Source organism: Pleurodeles waltl, chromosome 5, assembly GCF_031143425.1.
Source record: "Pleurodeles waltl isolate 20211129_DDA chromosome 5, aPleWal1.hap1.20221129, whole genome shotgun sequence".
NCBI lineage: Eukaryota > Metazoa > Chordata > Amphibia > Caudata > Salamandridae > Pleurodeles > Pleurodeles waltl.
The window spans coordinates 341,948,718-341,964,367 of NC_090444.1; the positions used below are offsets into that span (position 1 = coordinate 341,948,718).

Genomic DNA, 15,650 nt, shown 5'->3' on the forward strand with positions numbered 1-15,650 from the left:
ACTTTGCCAGGACCGTAGCCATCGTCTCCTGGGAGTGGTGGTATGCTCCCATGATGGAGGAGAGGGCCTTGTGGAGGGTGGGTTCCCTTGGCCTGTCCGCCCCCTGTCGAACAGCAGCCCTCCCAGTTGCCCTGTGTTCCTGTGCCTCCATTCCCTGGACCGTGTGCCCACTACCACTGCCCCCAGGTCCCTGTTGTTGTTGGGGTGGTGGGTTATCCTGGGTTCCCTGTAGTGGTGGACACACAGCTGATTGACGTGTCCTGGGTACGGAGGTATGGGCCTGCTGGGTGGGTGCTGTGTTGATGTTACCAGAGGGTGGAAGGTCAGTGTTGGGCTGTGCCTGTGCAAGGGGAACCAACTGTCCCAAGGCCCACGATGGTCCGGGATGGTCATCTGGATCCAGTTGGCCAGAGCTGCTGTCGTCACTGTGGGCCTCTTCTGTGGGTGGAGTGGAGATGTCTGGACCCTCCTGTGTGGTGACGTTACGTAGTGGTCCTGCAGGGGTATAAGAGCATGATTATTGCATGTGTGTGTGTCATGGTGTGCAATGGGTGGGTGTGCGTGTACCCCAGTGCAAGCATTCCTGTGTGGGGGCTTGTATGATGATGGTTGGGGGGTTGTTATGGGTATGTGCAGTGAGCATGCTTTAGTGCTGGGTGTCCATGCTTAGTTGTGTCATGCAGGGCTTGGTGTTGGGATGTGTGGTTTGTGTTATTAGCACATTAGTGAGGAGTTGGATTGATAGGGGAGAGGGTGAGGGTGGGGGTGTTTGATAGCATGCAGGTAGGGTGGGGGATATGATAGTTAAGATTTGACTTACCAGTGTCCATTCCTTCACCGACTCCTCTGAGGCCCTCTGGATGCATGATGGTCAAGACCTGCTCCTCCCATGTTGTTAGTTGTGGGGGAGGAGGTGGGGGTCTGCCACCAGTCCGCTGAATTGCGATGTTGTGACTGGAGACCACTGAACGCACCTTCCCTCGTAGGTCGTTCCACCTCTTCCTGATGTCCTCCTGATTTCTTAGATGCTGTCCCACAGCGTTGACCCTGTCGACGATTCTTCGCCATAGCTCCATCTTCCTGGCTATGGAGGTGTGCTGCACCTGTGCTCCAAATAGCTCTGGCTCTACCCGTAAGATTTCCTCCACCATGACCCTGAGTTCCTCCTCGGAAAACCTGGGGTGTCTTTGGCGTGACATGGGGTGGTGTAGGTGATGTGTGGGGTGGTGTATGTGCTGATGAGTGTGGTGATGTGTGGTGGTGTGGGGTGTTTTGAGCGTGGATGTTGTATGGGTGATGGTGTTGTGTGCCTCTGTGTGGTGGGGTTGTCTATTCTGTGCTCTCTCACTGGCCTTTGTCATTCAGTTTTGGTCGTAGGGGTTTGTGGGTGATGTGGGTGTGTGTTTTATATTGTGTTGGGTGTGTGGGAGTGGTGTTTGTATGTGTATCAGGTTTGTGTATTTGGAATTGTCCAATGTGGCGGTGTTTTGGAGATATATGTGTATTTTGAGCGCGGCGGTGTGTACCGCCAATGGAATACCGCGGTTGAAAGACCGCCATGTGGATTCGTGGGTCGTGATAGCATGGGCGTGTTTCTGTTGGCGTGACCGTGGAGGTTTTGTTTTCGCCAGTTTATCACTGACCTTTTGTGTGGCGGACTTATGTGGGTGTCTGACTTTCAGCGGATTCCGTGCTGTGGGTCATAATAGCTGTGGCGGAATTCCGCGGCCGTGGCGGTGTATTGGTGGTCTTCTGCAGAGCAGTAAGCGCCTTTTACCGCCAATGTTGTAATGACCTCCTATGTGTTTTAGATGTGGTTCCGCAAACCATATTTCCTCCTTTAAGAACTGTCCTGCGGTCAATCAACAGTGTTGGAGTTCTAACAAAGTTGGACATTTCTCACGGGTGTGTAGGAGCATCAAGAAGAGTAATGTTCATTGTGTATTAGAGGAAGACAAAGAGATTCTTCAACACGAAGACAACAAATTTGTTTTAGTAGTCAGAGACACTCCTACAGTCAATAAGTTAGTAGTAGATCCTGACATTGATGTGTCGATTGGAGGAATTACGGTTAAATTATTGGTTGATACAGGAGCTCGCATTACAATTGTTTCACTAGAGAAATTCAATGAGTTCTGGGGGGAAAAAACTCTCTCTCGTCCTAATGTTGCTACGCTGGCTTTTCAAGGCAGCAAGATCGACTTGATTGGGTACTTTTGGACTTCATTGTCTATTTTCAGTGAAACCATTCAAGGCAAAGTTTATGTAGCTAGAAAAGGTATCAGTGTCTTGGGGCTAATTCAACAGGCTGAGTTTAAATTAATCATCAAACCGGGAAGGGTGAAACCAGTCACCATTGAGAGGAGTGATACCAACTGTGTTCAAACTGTTTCTCACACTGCTAATTTCTGACAACAGAAATTGAAAAAGTTATTTCAGGACAACTTAGGGAAAATAACAGATTTCACGCACACAATTAAGATAAAACAGGGAGCAGTACCCATAAAACAAAAATTAAGAAATGTCCCCTTTAGTGTGAGAACAGACTTATCCAAGTTGCTGAAAGATGTGTGCGAACAGGGCATAATAGAGAAAGTGGAAGCTAAGCTATGGTTGTCTGCCATAGTTCTGGCAAAGAAGAGTTCTGGGGAATTGAGAATGTGTGTGGATTTGGGGAGTTTGAACGAAGTGATTTGGGCTGACAGTTTTCCTTTACCACAAATTGATGACCTCATTACGAAAGTAGGTTCTGCCAGTTGGTTCACGAAATTAGACCTAAGATCGACCTATCACCAAGTGGAATTAGATGTTAATTCAAGACACCTTACTGCCTCTGTGACTCCTGATGGGACTTTCCAATTTTGCAGCTTGCCATTTGGTTTAGCATCGGCTGCTGCCGTATTTCAAAGATTGATGACTGATATGTTTTCCAATAATGCCAATGTGGTGGTATTCCAAGATGACATATTGGTTTTTGCTGACACGGATAGTGCACACAACAAAATTTTGGAAGAAGTCCTGAACACTTTGGAGGATAGAGGGGCAACCCTAAGGAAGGACAAGTTTTTAAGACTAGGGAAATTGAGTACCTTGGTCATGTTCTTTCTGAAAAGGGGGTCAAACCCAAGCCAGGATTGGTAAAAAGTATTCTTCAAGCCCCCGCACCAGAGACCAAAGAGCAATTATTATCTTTTCTAGGGTTGTGTGAATTTTATGCAAAATTTTTGAAGGTTTTTGCCAAGACCACAGATTGCCTCAGATCATTACTCAAAAAAAAACAAGCATTTGTTTGGTCTGAAGAATGCAAAGAAGAATTTGAACATATTAAACAAAGCATCGTTAGATCTCCAGCATTACAACCCTTTTCAGAAAGTTGTAAGACCATAGTTACAGTAGATGCGTGTGAGTATGGTTTGAGTGCAGTTTTAACGCAAGTTCTGGGGATGGCAATGGCAAGGAGAATACTGTTGGCTTTGCATTAAGAACTTTGCGAGTGGTTGAACGGAAATATTCCGTGATTGAAAAAGAACTTTTAGCTTGCGTGTGGAGTGTACAAAAGTTTACGCAATATCTTTGGGGTAGACAGTTCATCCTAAAAACGTATCATCGTCCTCTAGTAGAAATTTTATCGGGAAAAAAGGTTAAACGCTCCACTGCTCGTATAGCCCGACTTTCAGCTAAATTGTTGGAGTACTACTTCTCGGTTGAGTACATTCATGCCAGGAAAAATAGTAGGGCAGACTGTCTATCTCGTTTGCCTATCAGAGAGGATGACGAACTAGAGTGGGAGACAGAAATTGAGGAGTGTTTTATAGCATGCACCACTGACTTTGACAACATTTCGGAGGAAGGGTCTTGGATTGAGTCATTTAAGAATGATAATTTACTATGCAATGTTATGCATATGGTTGAGGTCGGTTGGCCAAAGGAGAAGAGTTTGCCATCTGAGTTGCAACCTTTTTGGAAGGTGTCAGACGAATTATCTGTTGAAGGAGACAAACTTATTAGGGGTGATAAACTCGTTCCTCCTGAGTGTTTTAGGAGAGATTTGATAATTAAGGCACATTCTGGCCATTTAGGTTCCACCATCACTAAAAGAAAATTAAGATCAAACTTTTGGTGGCCTAAGATGGACAAAGAAATTGAGGAATTTGTGAGAAAGTGTTCTAGGTGCTGGTTAAGTGACAAGGTACTTATTACTCAGGAGGAGGGGGATTCGTTTGTTCCATCACCAGCAAGAGCTTGGCAGAAAATCGGGTAGGATTTTCTAGGGCCCTATCATGTGTTACCACCTGACATTAGGTATTTCATTGTAATGGTGGATCACCTTTCAAGATGGGTGGAGGTTTTACCTGTTAGGTTCCCAACTACACAAAGGGGGTTATTCTAACTTTGGAGGAGTGTTAATCCGTCCCAAAAGTGACGGTAAAGTGACGGATATACCACCAGCCGTATTACGAGTTCCATAGGATACTTTTGGGACGGATTAACACCTCCTCCAAAGTTAGAATAACCCCCAAAGTGTTATCAGATGCTTAAGAGATGTTTTCAGTCGTGAGGGTTTCCCTGAACAGATATTAACAGACAATGGGGTTCAATTTGTATCCGGGGAAATGTGTGAATTCTTAGGCAAGTGTGGAATTAAACACATAAGGACCCCATTATATCATCCTCAAAGCAATGGCATTGTGGAACGTTTTATTCGTGTGCTTGTAGAGTGTATTCAGGCTGCTCTCAGGAGCAACATGTCGGTAGATCAGGCTATTAAGGAATTAGTTTGGTCTCATCGCACAATACCTCATATTGCCACTGGTAAAAGCCCTATTGAATTAATGAGAGGCAGAGTTGCAACGACAGAATTATGTCCTTTTTGGATGATTGAGTTGTTTCATGAAGGTAGCAACTTGAAGGAAGCTTGGGATATGGCAAGACACAATTCAGATATTGTTGGCAGGAAAAGACTGAATGGGTTTCAGGGTAACAATACTCTGCAGGTGGGCGATTGGGTGAGAGTAAGGGATCCCTTAATGGTCAAGAAAGGCATGTCAAAGTTCAGAGAACCTCAGCAAATTCTAGAGGTACGCAGGAATGCCGCAAGACTAACAGATGGCAGTTGGTGGGGTATCACAAGATTAGCTTTGGATCCCAGTATTAGACGTAGAATTGAGGAGAGTGAGGAGCATGGGTACAAATCTTTGGATCAAGCTAAACAAGTGGGGAATAAAGTTCATGCCGAACAATTAAATGTGGGGACTAGAAGGAGTATGAGAAAATGCCACAGGCCCGCAAAATTTCAGGACTATGTTTTGCCTTAAAAAAAAAAGTAAATAATATTAGGACATTAACACAATTACTTTCGTGAATGGTTCAGTTAGTTTTTAGGCTAAACCCGGTACTTCCTTATTTTTATTCTTTCCATGGGTTTCACTTCACATAGGCATGTTTCTTTTTAATTATTCAAGTTGTTACATTCTTATTGTATTTTTGTATAAGGGGGAAGAAGTGTGATGATATGGGAAAGAATGCCGGTGCGTGGTATGGAATCCTCTGACATAGCTGGGCAGTGCCGTGGATTCCATACTACGCCAATGGATGACTGCGCTCATCGTCGCTCTGTGCCCCGTTTCAGATGTAACTTCATTTTATGTATGTTCCCCAAATAAACCTCATTTGTGGAGTAAAGAACTGGTTTTGCCGCTCGTCTTTACAGTTCACTACTTCAAGGTGTAAGAAGAGAAGACCTGAAGTGAAATTCCTGAAGTGTTGTAGAAAATGTAGCAGAATATGACAACTGAATATGATAAGAAAAGATTATTTCAGACATAAAAGACTCAGCATGCAGCATCTTTATTTTCTGTCATCACATGAAGGTTACCAAGGGTTTTTATTCGGTGGCCACAACTGCAAGAATACTCCTTATGGCATTGTAGCAGCAACATTACTAAAACACAAACACACCTATGCTCCATAGAAAATATAGCAGACAGTGTTGTTCCACCTCTTAAGTCAGCAAACAATTATCAGAGCACATTGTCACCCAATAAAAGTAAAACAATATCAACGGCTATCAATTAGGCATGTGATACAACAGTATAAACATTACCTCTACACTGGAACTCCGATACCACTTATATTTCTGTTCACATCTGAAAGGACTGCTTCTAAAAATCGACAAGTATATGCTTAGAGGCCAATACACTCGGCCTATAGTGTAATCACAAAATGCACCATAACGATATATTTGAATTGACAAATTAGGAGCTTTGTAATAGGACACACATTCCATGAGGATGCCAGATAGCAAACAGTGCAATGGCAAACGCCTCAATTCACAAGAACAAAGTCCATGATTTAAAAACAGGAAAGGGGTTGTTGCTTGTTTTATACCTTTGTTAACTGTGCCGTGCTTGAAGTAATATTTGTGAGATGTAAAATAGACTTTCTGACCAATAATGTTCGAAGTTTACAAACATCTAAAGTTCTAGTCACTTGTCTTTTGATGTGCCGTGTTGTAAACCATCAACAGGGCCCTACCAAACCCATTTAGCATGACAATTCGTGCCCAGAAAAAAGCACCTTTCGACTTTAAACGTAGAAGTCCGTCAAATCTTTGATTACAATGACAAATGTTGTCTTTACCCTTTGAAGTCTTGCTTGTGCAGTAAGTGACCCAATGAAATGTGCATGGCAAAAGGATGGAGGGTCAACTTACGATACCATAAGCACGCAAAGGATGCAAAAGCGTTTTGGACTTTGTAGCAAGTCATCTGGAGCGCTGTGGAGGATTCTGCTACTATGGAACTGTGAAGTAATTGTAGCACATAATTTCTTACAAAGGCATGGCTCAAACAAAATCACATAACTTTCTGTACGATGGCGCTCATAATATATTCAGCTCAACATTTATTTGTAACCTTAGTTTATTTAAATCTTATGCAGTCCAACTCCTCCGTGACAGGCATTGCGCTTGTTTTAATATCCAAGTCGGCACTTGTCCTGCTACCACTGTATGTGGACCTCCACCTCAGGAGCATTATCTTCTTAAAATATTTCATGGTGTTATTTTTAACAGTTACAAAGCACATGGTATTGATCATACTGTTGCTCATGGCTATGCACTCAACTATGTAAAATGCTGTGAGGTAGTGCTTCTCTTTCACAAATATGGTAGGGAAGAAATCGCGGACAATAGTGAACCCATAAAATGGCGCCCAGCACAGAACGTAGGCGGTCAGAATGCACATCAGAACCATCACTGTTTTCCTCCGGCAGCGAAGTCGTTTCCTAATTTGTTCAGTCTGGAAACCAGGCACCGCCTTAAACCAAAGTTCTCTGGAGATTCTGGCATAGCACAAAGTCATCATGAACACTGGTCCGACAAACTCAATTCCAAAAATGAAGAGAAAATAGGACTTATAATAGATTTGCTGATCGACTGGCCATATCTGTCCACAAAATATTTTCTCTTGGTTTTTGACAATGAACAAGACCGTTTCGGTAGCAAAATAGGCCGAAGGTATGGCAACCAGTATAGAAACGACCCAAACTAATACAATGAGGAACGTGGCTGTTTGATAATTCATCCGAGGCTTCAGCGGGTGAACAATGGCCAAGTACCTAAGGGCAAAAGAAAACACTACTTTTATTTGTGATGCATACAAATCAAAGACTTGACAATTCACTACATTATGAGAGTAAAAATGATTAATGCGATACAGATGTTCTACTTCGTATTTTAGAGTCATTTAGAGCTTGGTTGCATGAGTAAACTACCTTTTCTATTATACTTCACCTGTCATGCCGAAGTCGCAGTCCCCCCTTTCCAACCCTTTTTATCTAGAGGTTGGCAAATGCATGGTTTGATGGAGCCTCAGCTGACTCTGCCAGTGAAAGCTCTTGACCTACTGGCCCATCCACAACAAAGCCTAGTAAAGGTCATCAATCCTATTTCGTGTGTGATGGGCTGGATTGACCTGCGTTCGATGTGAAGTAGTAAAATGCAGGGAAATCAAGCAATGACCACTCCAATGAAACTTCCTGCACCTGGATGCCATTGTTTTATTGTTTTTGTTGGCATCCATTTAGCAAACTCTTCTGCCTTTCGAGTAGCCACCATGCTGCAGGTTGTTTTGAAGGCAGTGCGGTACACACTGGGATCGGGAGATCAACCACCAGAGTATAGTAGGTCATTGCCTCTGCTGATCTACCAAACCAGTGGACCACCCTCCAGACTCCAAATGAGCCTTTGTGTCTTAAACCGACTGTGTTGAGAAGCATACATAAACTACATGCATGTGCATGTGTCAATTATGCTGTTTTAGTTGTACCAGTAAGGGTCAATACTATAAGGACCAGGCTCACTATTTGCAGCAAGCATTAACAAAGCCAATAGGTCTTGCCTATGTGTGAGCTAGTGTCTTTGTCAGTGTCTTTTTTATTTAAAAAATGCTGCACAATGTATTTCTTTATGCTGTACAGTCCCACCAAAAGCAATTCCCAACGGCAAGCCCTATTGGCTTTGCCAATGCATGTTTTCTCTGCTGGCACCAGAATCTGGAGTTTCTGTCACTGATAACGAATCTCTGCTGCCTATTGCGCTTCACACCACCTCTGTAAACCCGTGCCTTTCACAAAGCCAGTAGCCAGGCAGCGCATGTGCTGTACAAAGCGATTATATTAAGGACAGTAAATACTCATATTCTATACCTTTCGATTTCACTCATATATATAGATATGTAGTATTTCCATAGCAAGAAATCAACATAAAACTAAGAGCACTTTCCCTTAGATGTTTTTGATCTCCATGCCTGTTAGCTGCCCTTAACCTTTGATTAACCTACGACTGCCTGAATCATCATAATATTTTGAGACATTACTTGTGCCCTTGTCTTTGCAGAAGTTCCATGATTATATAACAGTTAAAGCTTCTTATGGTGTAAGGGATTTCTCCATCTGTGGGCCTTACTTCCCTGCAAGCTGTGCAAATTGCTGCAATGCTGAATGTGACCTTTTACACAGGCTGTGCGATAAATACCATCCAGGACCATGCCCTTCCAAATCTACTGTTACTGTGTGTGCCCAGGTCAACTGAGGCCTGCCTTTCGCTCAAAGAAGCTTTCACTTTAATCTTGCATCTACCAGACTCACAAGTTTTCTTACACTGACTGAGCTTAATTTCTGGCAACTTGGTATCATACAAATTGCAATGCGTACTGGTTCCGAAATCATGTAGGTAGGATTAATGTGTGGTTTAATGTGCACGCACTATGGCACCACCCTACCGCTACCATGTGTGTGCCGTATTTAAAGTACAGCTCACCATGGTGCAGGGCAGGGGGCAATGGTGTGATTTTTCATGACGCTATCGATGTACTCTGCAGGAGTAGTTCCAAAATATTGGTGCTACTCCTGCAGACTACATAGGGGCCCATTATAAATAATGGAAGCCCCCTTTTAACCCTTGCTCTGAGCAGGAGTTAAAAGTGCCGTACAAAATGACGCAAGGAAATCTGTTAGATTTCCTTGCGCCATTCTTTTGTGGCCCCCCTAATGGAGGAACGCCCTCTTTGCATACATTATGCCTGACACAGGCATAATGTAGTGCGAAGGGTTACAAAGTGGTGCAATGTATGCATTGTGCCACTTTGTAAATGTGGCAAGAGAATTTTGGTCTTGTTGGGCCACGTTAATGTTAAATAAATGATGCCAATGTGGTGCAAGGTGGCACTCTGGGCTTATAAATATGCCCCTATGTGTTTTTACTAGTTTTTAAGGTCAGCGTCTTGGTGTGCCTAAAATGCAATGACAGCTTTACTATTGCAAATGCATGAATGACAGCAAAACATCAACACACACCCCTGACAAGGTCATCGCTTGGAATCCTAATTTAGATTAGCTATTTTGTTTTCGGCAAAATGGTTGGCAATGGTTAATTCCAGTGCTCAAGTGGTCCGTGGTATTCATCGGGAGCTGAAATAACTGTCAGACTGTGTGATCTTCAGCAAAGTTTCTGTAGCATTAAAGGGACCATCCACTACACACGAAAGAAATAGTTATGTTACCTAGTCCAGCATTATTAGCCTATTGATGCTCATCAACGCTTGGCGATACAAAACCATTTCAAGACAGACTGATTGGTTGGGGAACAGTTATGGCATAAGTCACTGCACTCCAGGTTGTTCCAAAAAACAGGTGCTCTACCCCCTGGGCTAGCCATTCCACAGAAAACACAACCTTCAAATACAACAATTAAAAAAGATGGGAGAAGCACTCCGTGAACATTAACACAACTTTCAATGTATCCAAGCAATATATATCTGATAGTTGAGCCAGACGTATTTGTCAAATCTCCAATTTAACAAATATTCATATGGGGTCAGAGGTGTAATCTTTATTTAAAAAACATGAGACTTTAACTACAAGCCTTGCACTGAAAGGGGAATTTTTCAAGAGCCATAATCAATAAGGAAAAACAAAATTATGTACCCTGAGAACGTTCCGTTGTCCATGGAAGAAACACATTGGTTTTGAAAGTTGGGTTAAGGTTTACAGAGTACTTCTCCCATCTTTTTCAACAAAAGCTTTTAGTCTTTTAGCATTTTGAATTGTTAATTATTTACGGTGTCTCTGACAGAGCTAAAATTTTGCTAATACATTTTAGCATATGGCAACTTATAACCCTTCATTTAAAAGCCTAACAGAGAAATTGAAATGAAATGTTAAATGTGCACGTTTTGAAATATGGTGGACAATGTGAACGTTATTCGTACCTGACATCCCGTTTTGCCATGAAAGATATTGTGCATTTATATTTGAGTGAACAAGTATTGTTCTTTGAAGAATAATAGAAATGAAGTATGAGTATTAAACGTACATGAATTAATCATATCTAATGATTTAAGTGAATTTATTAATGTGAGTTACATGTATGCAGAGAAATAAAATGCATGTTTAAGCTGTTTCTAAATGTCCTGAATAATGTTTGCTATTAAAAAATTTGCTTTGCATTTTTGATTTAAATCATACGGTGTGCAATAGGATTCACATATGTTAATAGTATCAATATGTATTTAGGCTTTCTTAGCTAAACTAGGCTTGAAGATTCATGTTTTCAGTAGTAGAGGAAAAATACTGATACATTCAGTTCCTTTTAACCTAAATGAATCCGTAGGTTGCTGAAAGTAAGAGAATGTCACACTGTATTATTGTCAGAATCCATGGTTTTTTGAACAAATGTAACACTATTTGTTCTCTCTGTCGAACAAGACAGGAAGTATTATTCATTATGTATGAGAAAATTCAGAATCATCCTGTAAGCTGTAGGAAAGAAGTGTAAAGTTGCAATCAACAAATAAGTATCATATTTTGGCAGAACTGTATGACTTAATCGAGAGGACTATGCATCTTCCCTGTGAAAATCCGAAATAGTTGCAAACTGATGTGTGTCTAGAATTCTAATTGAATATTAATGTGCACAAGATGAGCCCACCTGGAGGACAATCAGAAGCGTGTGGAAATTTCTAGTTAGGGAGAGACTTCTGAAACTTTTAGTCAGTTGGGTAGAGTCAAAGCTGGCTGATGACCCTTGATGTTGTGCTGCTCTCTCTTCTCCTTAATCCCTATGACCCTAGGATGTCTTCTGAAAAGTTAGTCATCCTTTCTAATTGCCCCACTTGCTTATGCTGTTCAGTACTAATACACCCTATAAATTCTGAACTGCTGACCTGCCCTTTGTGCAGCCAGTGCTCTGCCCTGTCCTGATGCTGCTGTCTCCTGATGCTGTAAAGCTGTGAACGCTGTTTTTGATTAATCTTTCCTGTCTGCTGTCCCATGAGGAAAGGTATAATTTAAATGTGGTTTCTTGCTCAAATTTCAGCTCAGATGATTACACCAGTGTATCTTTATAGTGAGTTACCCTAGTTAGACAATTTTCCAAAATTATTTTTGTCTTTCCTTTGTTTTACCAACATGTGTTAGCTTGTCCCCACACATGCAAGTCCAAATTCGAATTGGAGATAATGATGGCCCAGCTCTGAAAACTGATTGTTATGAACTGCATTTTGATGATTTATTGATGTCACCATCATCAGCTTTGAAATCTGATTTCAATGTGCATATTATAGTTTTGCTAATCTGTGTTATCCTCTTGGAGTGTTTAATAGTATTGATGTTTAGTACTCTAAGGGCCTGATTTTGCGGCTGGCGGTCATACCGCCAGGATACCGCTGTCTCCGCCAGGATCGGTAATCCCCACAGGCTGACAGTGGCTGAGGTCAGAATCAGCACTGCATGCAGCACTGCCCTGCTGATTAAGACCTGGGGCCAGATGTAGGAAAAAAGCAAATTGCGACTTGCAATTTGCGAGTCTGTGCGACTCGCAAATTGCAAGTCGCAATTTGCTATGCAGAAAGGTGTCTCAGACACCTTCTGCAACTCGCAATGGGGTCGCAAAGACCCACCTCATAAATATTTATGAGGTGGGTCGCAGTTTGCGACCCCATTGTGAGTATGGGCACTCACGGGGATGGTGGCCTGCTGGAGACAGCAGACCACCATGTCTGTGACTGCTTTTTAATAAAGCAGTTATTTTTTTTTCTATCTGCAGCCCGTTTTCCTTAAAGGAAAACGAGCTGCACTTAGAAAAAAAACCGAAACCTTTTGTTACGGTATTTTTCAGAGCAGGCAGTGGTCCATAGGACCACTACCTGCTCTGAAAAATAGTTTTTGTGATCATTCACAAAGGGGAAGGGGTCCCATGGGGACCCCTTCCCGTTTGCGAATGGGTTACCATCCACTTCAAGTGGATGGTAACAGCGATTTCATTTGCGACCGCTTTCGCGGGCGCAAATGAAATTGCATAGCATTGCGAGTCGCAAATAGGAAGGGAACACCCCTTCCTATTTGCGAGTCGGAAATGCATTTTGCGAGTCGGATCCGACTCGCAAAATGCATTTCTGCATAGCAGAGAGGCTTTTGCGCCTCGCAAACGGCGTTTTTCGCCGTTTGCGAGGCGCAAACCCTTTGCTACATCTGGCCCCTGGTTCTCTGCCAGTCTTTTCATGCCATTTCTCCACCATGAAAAAGCTGTCAGAGAACAGGTATAGGGGGCCACAGGGGGCCCTGCACTGCTTATGCAGTTCAGGGCCCCCCTGTGCATACAGTGAGCATTGAGAGGGTGCTAATGCACCCTGCAGCAGCAGCACTGCCGCTAGCTCAATTATAAGCCAGCAACAATGCTGCTCTCACTTTCTCGCTGGGCTGACCTTGGTTTTCACCTGTCAGCCCAACGGGAAAGTCTTAATGACTCCGGGGGGAGGTAGCTAGCATAGTGGCAACCTCTCCGTCGGAAGTTCAGTGGACGGGTTACCCCATCTGCTGAACTCATAATGAGTCACTAAATCTATTTAGACGTTTTGGTCAGCCAATGGATTTCATGTATCTTTGTAACAGTTTTGCACACCATTTATGTTACACTGACATTGCGGATGTAATAAAGCTTTTAAACTTTATTCAGTTTGGAGTTAGATTTTTTGTTCAAATTGGGCATGCTGTTTAAATTTGTTTATGTTTCACATGTTGTGGGTTTATTTTGAATGAATCCAAATACCACACTCCTCACTGAGTCCAAAGATCCGGTCGACTTCTAATAGGTGGGCTAAGTTATGGTGTCTCACCAGAGCGCATGAGGTTTATGAACCTGAGCGCTTCAGCAGTTTTGGTGGCAGAGTTATGATTTTGATCACAAGGAGGGGAAGTGGATTTGGCCCACATTGTGAGTTGTTCTTGGTGAAGTGTAGGGAAAGATGAAATTCCAGCAGTGTGTTACAAGTGTACAGTATGCGTTTTGAGTAGGGTTTGCGCTTGCAATGCTTATGGCTAAATTGCGGTGAAGGGTAATGTGCGAGGTGAATAGGGAGTTTGCGTAGTCTAAGTAAATGAGTGGGGCGTTTGCGTACTCCAAGTAAGAGAGTGGGGAATTTGCGTACTCCAAGTAAATGTTACACTTTGTGCAAAAAAATTGCCCACGTGGATGTTGTTGTTCATGGATCCTGCGTGGCATAAAGCTCTGGAGTACTGGACAGGTGTATGAGGACACTTGGTTAATTTATTGTCTGCAGTGAGGTGTTGGTCGATTGAGCGATGTCAACAATACCAGTAGATTTCTTGAGTGTGTGAGTGGTTGGTTTGTGTTTTATTAGGTGAATCCTTAATGCACAGGGAGAATCTGTCTCAATTGGAGTGAGAGTTGCAAGTCAAATCTTACTTACGTATGTGCGAAAGCCACTGTCAGAAGTGTAACCATACAGCTTTCAAAGCGTTTGAGTCCTACCCAGAGTGAGCAGACAAGTTTGGTTTTGTGCTCACAATATTTGCATTTAGGGAGTGTATGTGAGAGGTGTATGAGATGGCTCTGAAGAGCACAGCTGCAGAGTGAAGTGAGTATGACATCATTTGGTCAATGTTGGGATTGGTCGGTTAGTGAGAAGAGCCGCGCATGGATTGGTGAACAAGACTGTGCTGTTATAAGTTGAGGATAGCTCATGAAGAGGATTGTGAGATTGAAAAGTACTTCCTGGTTTCATAGAATTAGATTTGTGTCAAAATGACGTTTTTCAAAGCTTTAAGAAGTGCATTGAGAGGAAATATTTTTATTCCAGTTAGAGACGGTGAGCCTACTCCACCTGAGGGTACTCCAGCGTTTGAAGTAATGGAGGAAAGAGGAGTTTCAGCATGTCTTTGTGCAAACCAGTGGTGGAAAATAACTGAGAAGGAAGGTAGCTTGGCTTTTCCCTGTTACAGAACTTTCAATTTAAGAATATAAAAAAATTCAAGAAGGGTGTTATAAGACTCAAAACCCCTTCCTAGACCTGCACAATTTGAAGCACTTGTCATTTGGGAATTAGTTACGAGGCAGAAAGAGGCTCAGAAATTCGAGAGGAGAATGAGGAAAGCAGAAAAAAAAATGTTGGCAGAAGCTAGAAGGTATAAGGAGCAAAGAATGTAGAAAGTAAATACATTACATGCAGTGAAATTATTTCTAGCAATCACACAGGAAGATGATGGAAGTGTTATATCTAAAGCCAAGAAGAAATCCGCAGATGATCTACAGCAGAAATTAGATGAACACAAAAATGTAACAGCCACCGAAAGTGATTCAGATATATGACCCAGCTGTTGTAGTCCTGAGTATAGCCACAGCTCCAGTTGCACAAAGCCAGGTTCAGATAGCTCCAAAAGTACCTACTGCTACTGTAGCACTGGTGCCAACAGTTTCTTCAAGAGTTCCAATTGTTAAGACAGCCCAGAATGTCACAGTTCCAGTTATGCCACAACCAATTCAAAATCCAGGAGTGACTCAAATTGAGCCTACACCTTGTATAATGACACCTGCACAAATTGTGAATCAGAGACAGACAATGCCCATTTACTACACAGTAACTACACCACAGAATGGTGACCCAAATCAGTCAAATCAGGCTTTTGTATAGTATTACCTGGTCAAAGTATAGGAATGTTGCCCCCCAAGTCAAACAAATTTGTCAGGACCAGATGCATTCAGTTCCTGTGATAATAGGTTACGTTGCCCCATTGTATGCCCAGAGTAATATTGAGAGTGTTCCACAGATTCAGTATCAGCAGTACATTCTTCC

At 42.6% G+C, this 15,650-nt stretch overlaps 1 protein-coding gene across 1 annotated transcript in view; it reads right to left on the bottom strand.

Annotated features, from left to right (window-relative positions):
• Positions 1 to 5,828: 5,828 nt before the first annotated feature.
• Positions 5,829 to 15,650, bottom strand: part of PROKR1 (prokineticin receptor 1) — a 191,752-nt gene continuing 181,930 nt past the window's right edge. The window contains exon 3 of the mRNA XM_069234085.1: positions 5,829 to 7,617. Coding sequence (XP_069090186.1) covers positions 6,921 to 7,617 — 697 coding nt within the window. The 3' untranslated portion in view covers positions 5,829 to 6,920. The remainder of the gene's footprint in view (positions 7,618 to 15,650) is intronic.